Source organism: Phaseolus vulgaris, chromosome 11 (genome assembly GCF_051622355.1).
Source record: "Phaseolus vulgaris cultivar YP4 chromosome 11, ASM5162235v1, whole genome shotgun sequence".
NCBI classification, from domain to species: Eukaryota; Viridiplantae; Streptophyta; class Magnoliopsida; order Fabales; family Fabaceae; genus Phaseolus; species Phaseolus vulgaris.
Genome location: NC_143508.1, coordinates 7,442,208 through 7,457,655, shown reverse-complemented (window position 1 = coordinate 7,457,655; position 15,448 = coordinate 7,442,208). Strand labels below are relative to the sequence as shown.

Below are 15,448 nucleotides of genomic sequence, written 5' to 3'. Positions count from 1 at the left end.
CCTAACATAAAAGTTTTTATTTTAAAAAATTCAATATAGTGATTTTATTATAAGTAACAAACATAAAACAATTTTATAAGTTTGTCTTTTATGTAAGAAATTTTGTAGAAGTTTCTTCCTATTACATAATGATTTTGACAATAACTAATGGAATAAACAAAACTTTTGAAAAAAATGTAATTATGGTTCTTACTACGTGGATGTACACTGAGATTTAAAGAAGAAAGAAAAAATTTCAAATAAAATAGCGTATATTTATTAGTATAATCTATACCTCTATATAAAGGGAATTACTTGTTTTTAGTGTACACAAATTTGTTCATATTTTATTCTTATTAATATTTTATATTTTATTTTATTAATTTATTTTGGTTATTTTGTCATTTTGTAATTTCAAAAGCAGTTTTTTAATTTTAAAGATTTATTTTATTTATTTCATTTAACGTTGTGCTTTTTTGTTTTAAATTGATTTTCTTCTCTATTTTAAAATTAAAGATATTTGTAAATTTACCATATATAAGTATTGACCTAGGTTTCTTTTACAATATATCTAGTTGTACTTAGATCAATATTCATATTTATTAAAATGTATTATAAATTTATACTATTAATATAAGTGTGTAAATGATTATATTGTTTTATTCAAATTTTAATATTAAATATAAATATATATAAATGATAAAAGTAATGCGGATATACAGGCACGAGAGTGTCGTGTTCCCACTAGTTTTATATAAAAAGATTTCCCATTATGTGTCAATAGTCTGAATAAACGACAGATTATAAGTTACAAGTTTATAATTTATTTTAATAAATACGAATAAATTAATAAAAATATTTATTTTTAATTCGAAAAAATCAAATATGTCTATGACTATCATAACAATTTTTTCTCTCTGTCCCCCACCTATATTTTATATGAATTTAAAATTTATTTTACTAATTTATATTTAAAATTTTATTTTATATATATATAGATATATATTTTTTAAAATATATATAGAAAAATCATTCTATTAGATGAATGAAGTCTATTACTACAAACATTGTATTCACTTTTCATATTCTTCCTCTAAGTGGAAACCTTCTCCATGTGTCTAAATAGCATTCGAAAGCAAATAGAGTGTGAGAGAAAATTGATATAAAGACAACTAAGACTAAAAAGAGGAAGAACAAAAAAAGAAAGTGAGATTCCATAACATGCAATGCATATGCAACTATCATTTTTCAATTTAGATAAGTCATAAGAAGTGTGGGTGAAGACCCACTCACACTAACATGTTGAAAAGTTAATGAATGGACACAGAAATTGTGAACACTTCATTCACAATGTCCACTCTCCAATATGCAAGTCATATCATATCATACCATCACCCACCCACTTTTTTTCTCTTTGGAAGAGAAAAAACTCTTGAAAATTCATGAAGGACAAATAAGTCATTCCACCTCTTCTGGTTCTGTAACCACTGAATTTTGGAAATGAAGGACAGAAAAGGAATGAGTTGACCAGAGAGTTGAGAAGTGGGTTTTGACCATTTTGCCCTAGGTTTTTTCCGGTGCAAGAACAGTGGTAGTGGTTGAATCGGAAACATTTTCCTATTGTTCGCGAGAAAAGGGTTTCTGGTTTCGCTCTTTCACTTTAAGTAGTTTTAGCAAATTACTAATGAGACTTGCGCATTGCATTTTGAATTAAATTAACACGCCGCGAGCCTCCAGTTTCTTTCCCATTCAATTTTCCGGGAAAGTTTCTGTTTGGCTTGCCAGAAATTCTCATTGTTTCTCTCAGAAACATATAAGGCGTTTCGAGGCCACCGAGTGGGGCCGCATCGGAGTCCCAAACACTTCTGCGAATTTATGAGCACGAGATCTCGTAATTCGATACAGGTAACATTTCTCATTCATCCATGTCACTATCTCTCTCTCTCTTCGGCTCGTTAGGGTTTTCGTTCTTCTTTGTTGCAGGAGTAGTGTAGGGGTTTCGTGAATGGATCCTACTCTCAAGCTCTGCGCCTTCTTCCTCCTTCTTCTCGGATTAGGTAACAATCATTCCTCGTTTTTTATTTTTTTATTGCTTGTCCGTTTCTGTCTTTGTGGATTGACTTGTGTTTTATTTTGATGATATTTTGTGTCAGTGAACGGTTCTTTTGCGGAAAATGATTTTGGACAGTGCGAAGGCGTTGTTAAGAGATGGACGAGTTCTTCGCTTGATGAGGAAATGACAAAAGAGGATAAACATACGCTGAGGGATTTGCTGTTTTTCTTGCATGTTCCTCGAACGGGAGGGAGGACGTATTTTCACTGGTAATTTAATTCCTGATGTGTGTTTAACTCTGGCATTCTCTTTTTAATTCAATTTGTTAACCTGTTCTGTTGTTTGTGCAGTTTTTTGAAAAAGTTGTATCCCAGCTATCTGGAGTGTCCTCGCTCTTATGATAAGTTGCGCTTTGATCCAAGGTGCTGCCTGAGTTCATTATTTTAGTAGTTGTTGTTCTTCGATTATTATGCGTGTGAATTTCTTTTCTTCTAAATATTTTAAAATGCTAAAGTGAGTGTTTTGGGTGTTGGTGGCATTTTAGCCCCATCTGGCGTAGTTGGGGGCATGTGGTTTTGATGCTGGTGCTTTTGGACAGTAGAGATCACTAAAGCTTTTTCGGAGTGGCTTAAATTGCATTTTTTGTAACTTATGAGTCTGTGACTGTTGAGTAGTTTATAATATTATAATACCTAATGTGGCCTTCAAAACTTATTAAGCTCTTTGACATTTTCTCTTGCCAAGTTTAGGACCTTGTTGTCTATAGTTATACCCACGTCTCTGTAAATGTAGACATTTTCAACTCCTTTTCTGTTGTTCTTTTTACACACTAGAATGAGTACAATTCACAGCAGTCTTTATGATATTTTTATTCAACAAAATTATGACAGATCTTCTCAGCTGTTTTTTCTTCGCATCTAAAGCATAGCAGCTTCTATAAGGTCACAACATTCTCACCAATAGTCTTACTACATTGCTGAAAACCCATATTTTAGATTTTAAAAAAGTACACTATTATAAAGTCCAACATAAATACTTATATTTGTGTTCTATTGTTTTTGTGAATTTGCAGTAAAACAAAATGCAGGCTGTTAGTTACACATGATGACTATAGCATAACATCCAAACTTCCACGGGAGAGAACTTCTGTTGTTACCATACTTAGGGATCCAGTTGACCGTGTCTTTAGTACTTATGAATTTTCAATAGAGGTTGCAGCTAGATTTTTGGTGCATCCAAACTTGACATCTGCAACAAAGATGGCCCTGCGCTTAAGCTCTAAGACCAAAGGAGTAAGCACACTGGAGATATGGCCGTGGAAGTATCTGGTTCCATGGATGAGAGAAGACCTATTTGCTAGGGTATGTTTATTTTATTTTATTCTTTGGCATTGGCCTTTTTTGGGAATTTTATTTCCAGGCTTCTAAATCCGTATAAGGTTGTAAGAGTCTATTTGCTGCTGACACACTATCACTTGTGCTAAAGGCAATGGAGCCTGCTTCTTGTTTGAAAACTAATTTTGAACATGAATGTGCTTCCTATGGTCTGGTTAGGGATGTAAATGTGTATAATATGAATTTGTAGCCATTCATTGAAGTAATGGATGTAAATGAGTTCTTTGGTTCATGATATCTTTCTATTGGCTAATGTATGTTCTCATGTACTGGGTTATACCAATCGTCCATTACTTTTACATGTTCTTCTATACTTCCATGTGATGTATTCATGATTGATGTAGACCTTAATTGACAGAGAGATGCCAGATATAGTAGGGAACATAATATCATTGAGAGCAATGATTCTTATGACATGGAAGATTTTGCAATGCCATTACAAGAATACATCAATGATCCTGTGGCTTTGGATGTTGTACATAATGGAGCCACATTCCAGGTACTTCAGTAGCTGTTCTTTAGCAGTGTTGACATTCTTATGCTTCATCATTTTCAGGAAATACTATGAATGTCTTACTGTATGACCCACTCTTGCCTTAAGCCTTAACAAACACCAATAGCGCAGCCTTCATTTAAATACAGGGCTAACAAGATAGGATGTGCAGTGCTTAATTTTGGTTGTATAGCCTGCAAATTTAAACCCCCAAATGCAAATAAAAGCTCAAATCATGTATGCACGGAGTTGCTTGATAATGCTGTCTGTATTATATGTAATTGAGTTTGGTGTACTGCTCAATTATCAGGTTGCAGGTTTGACAAACAATTCTTATATAGCAGAGGCACATGAAGTGCGCCATTGTGTACAGAAATACAAAACTCTTGGTAAATATGTGCTACAAGTTGCGAAGGTATTAAATAATTAAAGGAGATAGTTGCATCATATAATTGTTTGCTTCCCATGCTGATCCTTTCTTCAACACTGTAATGGCTCATGCTTGTACATATTGCAGAAGAGACTGGATGATATGTTATATGTTGGTCTTACAGAGGAACATAGAGAATCTGCAACAAAATTTGCAAATGTGGTTGGTACTCAAGTGATATCACAGCTTAATGCACCAAATCCTAGCATGGAAACTACTGATAATTCAGGTAAGTGTGGTTAAACACTTTCTTTGTGTCAAACTTTTTCTCTAGTTACAAAAACGAAGGTGTCTAAAATGGTGCAGAATTTGGAGAATGATGGTAACACTCATTCTTTTTTTTGTTTGAGGATCATATTCTTGCTTGCACCAAAACATGTAATAGTTTCTGATGTGTGTTAAGTATCACATTTTGAAATGATCATTGGTTAGTATTTTGGTGTTGACATTTATAGTCTTGGATATAGATTGTGCTGTATTTTAATTGACATATGACATTGATCGTGTACTTGTACTACAGAAAGGACTTCATTTTCGATTTCTGATCCTGATAGCAGCGAACATCAGGTAAGAAGCGTCTCTTTGATGGAGGAGCTTTGTTATTGAAATTTGAATATGGAAAGCATTCTTACAACTTTTCTCACTGTAAAACAGAATAGCACCTTGAACAGGGAAGAAAGTGAGGTTATTTCTAGTGAAGGGGGAGAAGCAACAGAATCTAATGTAAGTTTGTTTTCTTAGCAAGTGTGGTGGTTCTATTGTCATGCCAGATATTCTGTTTCTCATATTTAAACTGCATGTTGATCTGTTATTTATTTTAGATGACTGTTGGAGAACTAATGGATGCTTATGAACTCTGTATTGCCAATTTACGGAAGTCCCAGTCACGCCGACGTATAGCTTCTTTGAAGAAGATTTCTCCAGTGAACTTTACTAAAGAGGTAAGCTTAGTAGTTCTATTCCTCCCCAACTCACTCTTCAGGTATTGACATGTACCGCTGTCCAGAATATGTATTTCTTACATGGATTGGTGGTGCCTGTATTTCGAGCTATTTAGACTTGGACTTAAATTTGTGTGTATAGTCTGGAATACCTGTGTTGTGCACTCTTTCATTGTGTAAACTTTTGTATCTCAAATCATTTCACCGGCTTTCAAATCAGCAAGGATGCTTTGACATTGACATTTACGTGCATTATATATTGGGTGTATACAGTGGTTATTTTTAGAAGTCGATGACAAGCTAATAAAATTTATTATGTAAAATACATATATCGGTACATTTTATTGGTATTTGTGGTTCAGAATATCATGTATGTAAGTGAAACTGCATGTATATATTTTAGAAATTTATAATATGACTTGTTATACATTGACAAATTGTTTCAACATCTACAATCTTTTTCTTTTGAATTTTTAGTTATCTTTAGTGTCTGATTAATGGTGACATCTGATTTCAGTGTTATTCCTTTCTAATGATTTGTGATTTTACAGGCACGACTTCAGGTTTCTGAGGAGGTTCTCCATGAGATACGATCTCTTAATGACCTCGACTTGGAGCTCTACGAATATGCAAGAACCATTTTCAATAAACAACATAAAACCTCGTTGCTGATTAATGAGGTATGATGCTGGTTTTATACATTTTCTCTCTTAAGATGATCATATCCACGGGAGTTAATGGTTGGAGAAAAGTCTTAATTTTTCACAAATGGAAATAAGAAAAAAATAGCATTCTCCCAATAGTAACTTTGCAACAAATTGTTGTAAATGGTTCATCTGTGTATTAGATTTGAATTTTAATGAAAACCATCTACGAATTTTAAAACCTGATATATTTCTTTATGAAGCATATATGTGAAGTATTTGTATGTATATCCATGTAATGAAGTTTATTTATATAAAATGCATATAATGAGTAAGATATTACTCCGTAAAGTTGGCTTCACGGCCACATTTGATAATCTTAGATCTATCTGCACGTGGAAGGGCAACTGCCGGAAGACTTTGCTTGACTTGCACCGAAATCGTTTCTTGAATTTGATTTATTTTACTATGGTGAATTGCAGGATAGTTGGGATAACGTGAGCACTGCATATGGAATATGGAGGCTCGTTACACTAGCAATTACTTTTGTCTTCCTCTTCATATTCTTACTAATTGTAAACGCTAGAAGAAGAACGTGGAAAGTTAAGAAGTGAAAGTAATTAAATAATAATTTGTGGGATCAGAGTCTAAAAGATCTTCGAGACATATATTTTAGACAAAATTTGATCCATATTCTCATACACGTTAGTACAGCTTAAACTGGATTTTGCTCCATGTTTTGTCCGTTATAAGTATCTTGGTTCTTAAAGCCTTTTCCTTTTTATTTTTCAAATTTTGTTGCAATTCTTCCTTTTTATTTGGCGGCAGTACTTTTACAACGCTACTAAAATGAAGAGTAATGGACTAACGATGGGTTTGAATTTTAGTTGAAATATTAAACCAACCTTCAGTTTTTATTGAATATTGTGTTAGTATATTTGGTATTCTTATTTTGATTTCAGTTGATTTCCAAAGATACGAAAAATTGTTTTCTCATTTCAATGCACTAAATTAATTATGGTCGTACGTAGCAATTGGCTCAATAATTTCTTGAAATAATTTTATAAGTATATTTTCAAAATTTTACAGCACATCTCAACATCTTTTCGGAATTTGCAAGCATTTATGGGGTCGAATTTATTGAACATGGCAATGTCAACCGCTCTGCGTGGTCCCTCCTCCACTACCAATGCAAGCAATAATGAATTTTGAAGAAGTAAAAAAAGAGAAGAAATGTGAATGTCATAATTTTCGGTGGGTCGTGATTTTTTTTGTTCAGCTGTATGATTTACCTTTATCCAAGGACGGTGGGAAGGGGAGGTGATTTGAATCTGCATAAATAAATACATCTGCCTAAGTTTATAAATAAAATAGTTAACTTCTGCAGAACATCTATTTCTTTTATCTTTTAAAACAAGTTTTTGTCATGAAATCTTTCTTTTTCTTTTCATCACGTATGAAAAATATATTTGAACATATGTTTTCATTTTTGGATTTGTATCATCTAATTAAAAGTAGGTGTATTTTATTATTGTTTTGCACACATTTTAAAATAAAGTAAATGTAATAATTTGAGTATTATGTAATATACAAAAATAACTATTTTATTTATCTCAAAATTTAAAGACATGAATATGATATATCTTTATATGTTCTTATATAGAATAAATATTAATTTTATTACACAAAATAAAACACTAATTTAACCAATATAAATTTGAAGGTAAAGGTGATTATTTCGAAAGAAAAAAAATGTAGTTAAGTAGGATAAAATAGAGAGGAGAGATATATATGTGAGATGGGAATTGAAAAAAGGGGAGAGAAAGAAGTGGAGATAAGGGCTTCCTCATGGTAGCGCCACCGCCGTAAAAAAAAAAGAAAAAAGAAAAGGCAACAGACACAGAGATTCCAAGGAATCTACTCAATCTGTTGTGTTCAGTTTCAGTTGAGTTGCGCCAATTTCATTCACCTGTCATCTCTCTGTCACTGTGAGTCTCTTCTCTTCACTTCCATTCTCAATTGCCCTTTTCTTTTTTCTTTCACCTTTTCCCCCACTCTCTCTGCACCATTTCACTATCTGGATTCATTTCCATCTTTTTTTTCACAATAATCTTAAAGTCCTACAATGTTTTAGCGTCTCATTCTTTACAACCAAACCTACGTCACCGTTCCTTAGCTGCTTATCATAATACTTCCTTCACATTTCTTGGGTTTAATCACTGTAGCTGCATTTTTGTTTTGTTTTTTCTTTTCATTTTCCTTTGTTCACGAAATAATATAATGATAATAATAACAATAATCTCATTATGTTCGTCAAAAAATAAGAACAACAGTAATCCCATCATGAATTTATGACAATGAGTCTTCCTTATACTTAATTTTCTATTTTTTTAACCAATAATCATGGGTGGTTGGTTTTTTAATGTTTCTTTTGGAGGTGTTGCGAGCATGAAGGACTGGTTGTTTTTTGACAAGACTTTTAATGGTTTGTCGGACGATATTCTTGATGATGTCACGGACATGGAGCTTTTCGATTTGCCCCTTGAAGATGTGGAAACTGACGATGGTATGGAACAAGATTGGGATGCTCAGTTCAAATTCATTGAAGAGCCTTCACTGGGAATTTTTCCTGTACAATCGTCTCAGCTCTGTGCTCGTACTCAAAATGAGATTGTGAAAGTCGAAACGGGTTTCTCTGCTTCTGTGAGTTTCTTGCCCTCACTCACGCTCCATGAATTTATTCCTTTGTCATGTTTCCCTTTGGCAGAGGGAAACTCGGAGTTTTACTTCAATTAAGCTAAATTATAGTATCTGATAAACATATTATGTGCATAGTTTAATTGTGTGAAACTGAAACGTGAGTATCTCAACGTAGAAGCATACATTTTGTTGATTTGGGTCTTCTTAGAATTTGGTTTGGAGTTAACTCCACTCCACAAAATTGACGAGTAAAGTAAGTTTTACTATATACTCTATTTTAACCATTTCCAAGTAGCAGTAAACTACCACCTTTGAAGTTGCTATTTAGGTAACTCCCAAAGAGGTTTCAACATAGGTGTGACTAAGATGACTTCCAACACAATCCATCATGACTTCCAACCAGCGTGGCAAATGCAAGTAGACCAACAATGGATTTAGGTTTAAATTAACCTGTTTAACTCAACCTTACCAAATCGGGTCATAAAGTGATTGGTATACTTTATTCTAATTGTATCACTAGTCAGTGCCAGATTATTAAACCACTGACTTTGGGGTTGCAATTTAGAAAAACCTCCAAAAGGGCTGTAAGTTAGGCAAGCTAAGACTGACTACAATTAAGATAACTTTCTAATGATTGTAGAAGAAAAAATTGTGGTAAAATCATATGTTAAGGATTTGGTTTCCACACATTTACATGATAAGCAGGCTAAGAAACCCAGATACTTCAAAAGTGGCATACCCGTATTTCATACTTATGTGTATGGTTTTCCTAGTTAATATCCAAGGACTATGCTCCTTTTTTTATTTTTAAAATTTATTTGACTGGCATATTTGGGATATGGATTTTATACTTTGTATAGGATCAAAATTACATGTCTTTGTCTTTCCTTTGTATCCTAAAAGCCAATAGTAAATAGTAGGCAATTACATGGAATTAAGACCCTTTTTGTGACATTTTGACATGGGATGGGAGAAACTATATATTCTAATATGGGCAATCAAAAGATTTGTAACTACAGTTTTTTGGTCTGATCACATTAATTAATATAGTGATTTATTAATGAGAAATGTTCAATGTTTCTTGGCATTGCAAATATTGAAATAGTGCTTTTATGTAAAATGTTGTTTTTAAAATTCTTGTTAATATTTCTAAGTTATGTTATGAATTAACAAGTTCTTGAATCTCTTCATGTTTGTTGTATTGTACTTTTGTTGTCATATCCAGTGTCCAAGCCATATTTATTAGAATTGTTAGAATCTTGTAGGATCCTGTTCATATACTAATTGATGTTAGAATCAATTGATAATATTAGGATTAATTAGATTGATTTTATATTTATGTTATTAGCGTAAAATAGGGTAATTGAATATGTTGTATTGATAAATTGAATAGTTTCATTGTGGTCTGAACACACAAAATTCATCATTTGTGTTCTCAATTTCTCTATGTGATTTTGCTGTCTATCAATTTGTGTCGTAAGTTATCTCAAATGACTTTGAATATGTTAGGTACATAAATGAATTAGGGTAATTTTGTATAAGTGATATGAATTACATGATTTGTTGATTTGTTATTTTTCTCCTTTTTCTTTTTCTTTCACATATTCTCATGAAAGAAATAGAAAAGTCATATATGTTTAAGTGTTAAATAAAAGGAATTAATGAAGGATGCTTGAACTTATCCTATTTGATTACCATACTATATTTTTCACCTGCTTAGTCACTGCAAGTACTCTATAGTTACTCTATAGTTGTTTAATTGCTTTGTTTTCATTCTTCCAAAATAGATTCTTCACAAACTCATATTTAAGTATAACTATCAATTTTGTTTAAGGAGACTTACGAATAAGCTGTGATTATCTGTTTCTAGTTTAAAATTATAACATTGAACACTATATATAATTTATTTGACAGTTTTGAAGTTACTTTATGTTTTCTTTTATTTTTATTATTCGATACAAATTATTATTCACAATTCAAAAATTAGCTTGGTGATTCATGATTTGAATCTCAAACTAATATAATAACCTATATCCAAGCTTAATAGAAAGCAATATTATCGGGTTACTCTTCTACTAATTGCATAACATATTTTAGTGAGTGGGGTGATTCCATCCTCCGGTATTTCCTCCAGTAGAGTGACTTGTGGTGGTTCTCTGAATTCCTTTGAAGTGTCCTGTTTGTGTTTCTTTCTTCCTTTTACTTAAGACTGAAAATATGATAAAAAGAGCTTAAGAGATTGATTATCATTCAGCTGATCTTTGTTATTTATAGAAGAAAAAATTCAATATGAGGGTCCCTTAAGGATTTTGTTAACACATATGCAAGTTGATCATTGAATCCGATAAACTAAGTACAAATTTCTTTGGACAAAACTTTTCCTAAATAAAATAACAATTAAGTTCTATGTGTTTAGTCCCCTCTCATGGAACACTGGATAGGAAGCAATGTGGAGAGGATCTTGGTTATCACGATACATCTTCATTTGTTATGTCACAAAATTTTAATTCATGAAGAAATTGTTTTACCCATACAAGTTCACAAGAGATTCCATTGTCTTATATTCAGCTTCTACACTAGATCGGGCAACCCCATTTTATTTCTTACTTTTCTATGAAAGTGTTTCCTCCAATGAGAACACATTACCCTGTAGTGGAGCGTCTATCCATGGGAGGTCCTGTCCAATCAACATCACAATACCCATAAATTTTGGTGTTCCCTTTATCTTCCTACAACAAACCTTGCCTTGAAGCCTTTTTGAGGTATCGTAAGATGCAGATGATAACATTCTAATGATCAGTACAAGGATTTTGCATAAATTGCCTAACAACACCTATTGCAAAAGATATACTAGGTCTAGTAATAGTGAGATAAATAAGTTTCCCAACAAGTCTTCTATATTTTTCTAGGTCAGAGAAATATTCACCTTGATCTACCATTAATTTTTGGTTTGGATCCATAGGGCTATCTACTAGTTTACCGTTATTCATGTCTGTTTCTTCCAAGATATCTAAAGCATATTTCCTTTGAGAAACTACAACGGCTTTCTTTGATTGAGCCACTTCAATGATAGAAAGTATTTGAGACTTCCTAGGTCTTTGGTCTTAAAGTGATTACATAAGTGTTCCTTTAGGTACGAGATTCTAATAGCATCATTTTCTGTAATAACTATGTAATCAACACATACACAATTAAGTAAACACATTTCCAGGAGAGGTATGACAATAAAACACTGAATTATCTATCTCACTACATTTCATTTCAAAAGTTGAACAATGTGTTTTTTTTTTTAATTTTCCAAACCAAGCATGAGGAGATTTCTTGAGATCATAGAGAGATCGATGTAACTTATAAAGCAAGTCAAATTCTCCATGAGCAACGAAACCAGGAGGTTGCTCCATGTAAATCTCCTCTACTAAATTATCATGAAGGAAAGCATTTTTTATATCTAATTGATAGAGAGGCCAATGATGTATAGCTAGCTACCATGGCAAAGAAGAGACACACAATAGTCATTTTGGCTATGGGAGAAAATGTATCATCATAGTCAAGGCCATAAATCAGAGTATATCCTTTGGCCACCAATCAAGTGTTTCTTTTACACTTTTAGGAATGGTAATGAAAGATACAAAGGAGATAAAAGAACAATAGTAAGGGGACAGACAATAATAGCTTAGAAAATTGTAAATAGGATGAGGATTCCATATAGAATGCATACCTTTTTGAATGGCAATAGACCAACTAAGTGTACGAGCGGTTTCAACTAAGTGTCTATGAGAACAGGTGGATTGGTGCAAAATGCCATGTGAGTTTAAAAGAGTGAAAAAACTAGAAGAAAAATATTCTTTAGCATTATCACTCCTTACGATCTTACTCACTTGGCCAAGTTGGTTCTTGATTTCATTAAAGAAAGACATAGATATTCACAAGTTTAGATCTATCTTTCATTAAGTAAACCCAAATACAACTAGAATATTCATCCATAAAAGTGACAATAACGAAACCCAAAGGATGAAACTCAGCTTGGACCCCAAATATCAAAATGAATTATAGAGAAGACAGAGTTGCATCTTGATTCTATTCCTTTTGGAAAAGGAGACCGAATATGTTTTCCTAATTGACATGACTCACATTCTAATACTTGGAGTTTGCTAAGTTCAGGAATCATCCTTTTTAATTTTGATAAATGTGAATGACCCAAACGATCATGTAGAAGCTTAGGAGATGGGAATGCTAAACAAGACATTGACGGTCTAGTGCCTAGTAGTAGAGTCCCCTGGATTCATATCCTTCACCAATCAGTCAACTTGTACTACACTGTTGTATATCCTTCACCAATCAATCAACCTGTACTACACTCTTGTGTATCCTTCACCAATCAGTCAACCTGTACTACGCCCTTGTGTAACAAAAGAATTTGCATCAAAGGTTATAATAGAACAATTTAAAGATTTAGTTAATTGACTTAAGGAAATTAGGTTAAAAAGACAATTAGGGACAAAAGTACATGTTTTAGGTTCAAACACTATGGATCCTGGTCGTCGGAGAAAAAGGTGGTCGACGGTGGATGACAACAAAACGTGATGTATTCAGTATATCTCAATGAGATGAACCAGACTAGGTGTTCGTCATATAACAAAACAATGAATAGGGAGAGATGGTGGTAGCGGAGGATTATGGTGGATGGCGGTGGACAACCACTAAACTAACAGAGGGGTTAAGCCTGAAAATATGATAAAATGAGCTTAAGAGATTGATTATCTCCCAGCTGATCTTTGTTATTTATAGAAGAAAAAAATACATCAAGAGCACCACAAGGTACAAGAATTAATGATAATAAGTAAATAACTCATATAATAGTTTTCCAATACAAGTACTTGCTACCTGTATTTAATATCTAGTCTAACACTTTTCTTCTTTTTCGTGTATTGTGGTTTCAAACTTGAATCATAAAAGAGGGGGACTGTTTTGGAGTTAAAGGGGTGGTTAAAGTATTTATTGGTTTCTTGTTGTGCAAAATCACGAACTTATCATGTATGCATAATTTGCAGCTATTAGGTTTTAAGTATGATAGTTACACCGTGAAAAATTGAAATCTGTCTCAAAATTATCTTGGTACTCATGCCTCTTAACTCTATGGGTATTGCCCTGAAAAAGAGACAGTAGTTCTATGCAATGATTGTAAGTTGGAGTGTTTTGGTTATTTTGAATGATGAGTATATGCATTCATATATAAAATAAAGTGAATCTGTTTTCTGTGATCCTTTTGAAGTAGATGGATCGATGTGTCATAGTGTTCTTGAACTTGACATATGAACACTATGATGCTTAATCCTTATCTTGGCCAAAGCCTTTCCTGTCTATAATGCTTATGAAACTTCATTCACGGAAAGGTTGCTGAGAACTAACTATGTTTTTTTCTCGTGTTTGTGGTGGAAGATTCGTTTTTTTATGTGTTTTCTGGAAGCTACCCAGACTTTCTTATAGTGTAGCAGAACTAATGTTTTAGATTAGATTCCAAACACACACCAAGCTAAGACAGATTTCAGCACAGATTGTGTAAAAAAAATGCCTCATGAAAAGGATTAAGTTGTATTATACAGTTTGTTTAGAAAAAAATAATAGCCGAGCCTGCACAAATCAGAAACTGTCACTGTGAAAGACAGTTGGTTTTACTGACTGGTTCTTGATAGTATTGACTGTGATATGGCTTCTGATAATTGAGTAGCACACAAGTTTATGAACTTTAGCATTGCTTTCCGGTGAATGGCTGTGGGACACACATATAAATGCTGGAAGATATTACCTGATGCACTTGTCTCATTACTCAAAACATCAAGGAATGTTGAAAATTTATCATGTTCTTGTATACATACGCATATTAACTGTGTGAATCTGATTGTTTTTATCTTTTTGTGGATTTGCTGTGTTTTCTCAAAAAACAGCCAGCGAAGACGGCGGGACCGGGACCTACATATAGCAAAAATATTCCTATTCAAAAAGTGTCTTTCAAAGGAAAAGATTTGCACCAATTCCAAACAAACAGCCCAGTTTCTGTTTTTGAAAGCAGTAGCAGTTCTCCCTCAGTTGAGAACTCTAACTTTGAGTTACCTGTTATCCCAACAAAGCGTCCCCGAAGCAAACGCAGGGCTCTCTCAAACATTACCCTGCTATACTCCATTCCTTTCATCTGCACTTCACCAGCTTTTCAAAAATTTCGAAGAACAGCTGTCTCAAAATCAGATTTAGAAACACAACCACTTGGGAAATTGTCGAGCATGGTAAAAAAGCAGAGGAAAAAGAATGTTCCTCTGCTAGCTAACAAAGAGATGAAGAGATCCTCATCAGAGGAATCAGTTGCAGTCAGAAAATGCTTGCATTGTGAGGTGACAAAGACACCACAATGGAGAGAGGGACCAATGGGTCCAAAGACCCTATGCAATGCTTGTGGAGTTCGGTACCGATCTGGTAGGCTCTTTGCTGAATACCGACCTGCAGCTAGCCCCACTTTTGTAGGATCATTGCACTCTAACTCTCACAAGAAGGTCTTAGAAATTAGGAACAGAGCACCCAGGTGACAGTTAGATGAACCTTCTTGCAAATTCTCTAGGATTCTATTGTATTAGCTTTTATTCAGTGGCAGTCCTAAACAGGATTCTCCTTTTTTCATGCTCTAATCTTAATCTTATATTTCTTTTACCAAATTAGCTTAATTTGTTTTATGTAAATTGATTGGAAGTGGCTTCACTGCATAAACAGTGTTGAAAATTCAGAGAGAATTAAATAAAAGGCCAAACTTAGATGTTGTTCCTTA

The 15,448-nt window shown here is 33.3% G+C and overlaps 2 protein-coding genes across 4 annotated transcripts; both read left to right on the top strand.

The window, feature by feature from the left end:
* Positions 1 to 1,166: 1,166 nt before the first annotated feature.
* TPST (tyrosylprotein sulfotransferase) lies at positions 1,167 to 6,703 on the top strand. Of its 2 annotated transcripts, XM_090297162.1 has the most exons (14): positions 1,314 to 1,884; positions 1,963 to 2,036; positions 2,133 to 2,301; positions 2,383 to 2,454; positions 2,923 to 2,973; positions 3,105 to 3,393; positions 3,785 to 3,925; positions 4,230 to 4,334; positions 4,437 to 4,578; positions 4,870 to 4,916; positions 5,004 to 5,072; positions 5,171 to 5,290; positions 5,842 to 5,970; positions 6,417 to 6,703. In XM_090297162.1, the coding sequence occupies exons 6-14, from the start codon at positions 3,292 to 3,294 to the stop codon at positions 6,546 to 6,548; spliced, it is 987 nt and encodes a 328-aa protein (XP_090153288.1). In that variant the 5' UTR covers positions 1,314 to 1,884; positions 1,963 to 2,036; positions 2,133 to 2,301; positions 2,383 to 2,454; positions 2,923 to 2,973; positions 3,105 to 3,291; the 3' UTR covers positions 6,549 to 6,703. The 2 variants fall into 2 exon arrangements, with proteins under 2 accessions (XP_068483375.1, XP_090153288.1); XM_068627274.2 differs by lacking the exon at positions 2,923 to 2,973 and having other exon boundaries at positions 1,167 to 1,884.
* Positions 6,704 to 7,240: 537 nt separating this feature from the next.
* LOC137823060 (GATA transcription factor 10) lies at positions 7,241 to 15,448 on the top strand. Of its 2 annotated transcripts, XM_068628176.1 has the most exons (3): positions 7,241 to 7,922; positions 8,372 to 8,637; positions 14,580 to 15,448. In XM_068628176.1, the coding sequence occupies exons 2-3, from the start codon at positions 8,383 to 8,385 to the stop codon at positions 15,210 to 15,212; spliced, it is 888 nt and encodes a 295-aa protein (XP_068484277.1). In that variant the 5' UTR covers positions 7,241 to 7,922; positions 8,372 to 8,382; the 3' UTR covers positions 15,213 to 15,448. The 2 variants fall into 2 exon arrangements, with proteins under 2 accessions (XP_068484277.1, XP_090153631.1); XM_090297505.1 differs by lacking the exon at positions 7,241 to 7,922 and having other exon boundaries at positions 8,213 to 8,637.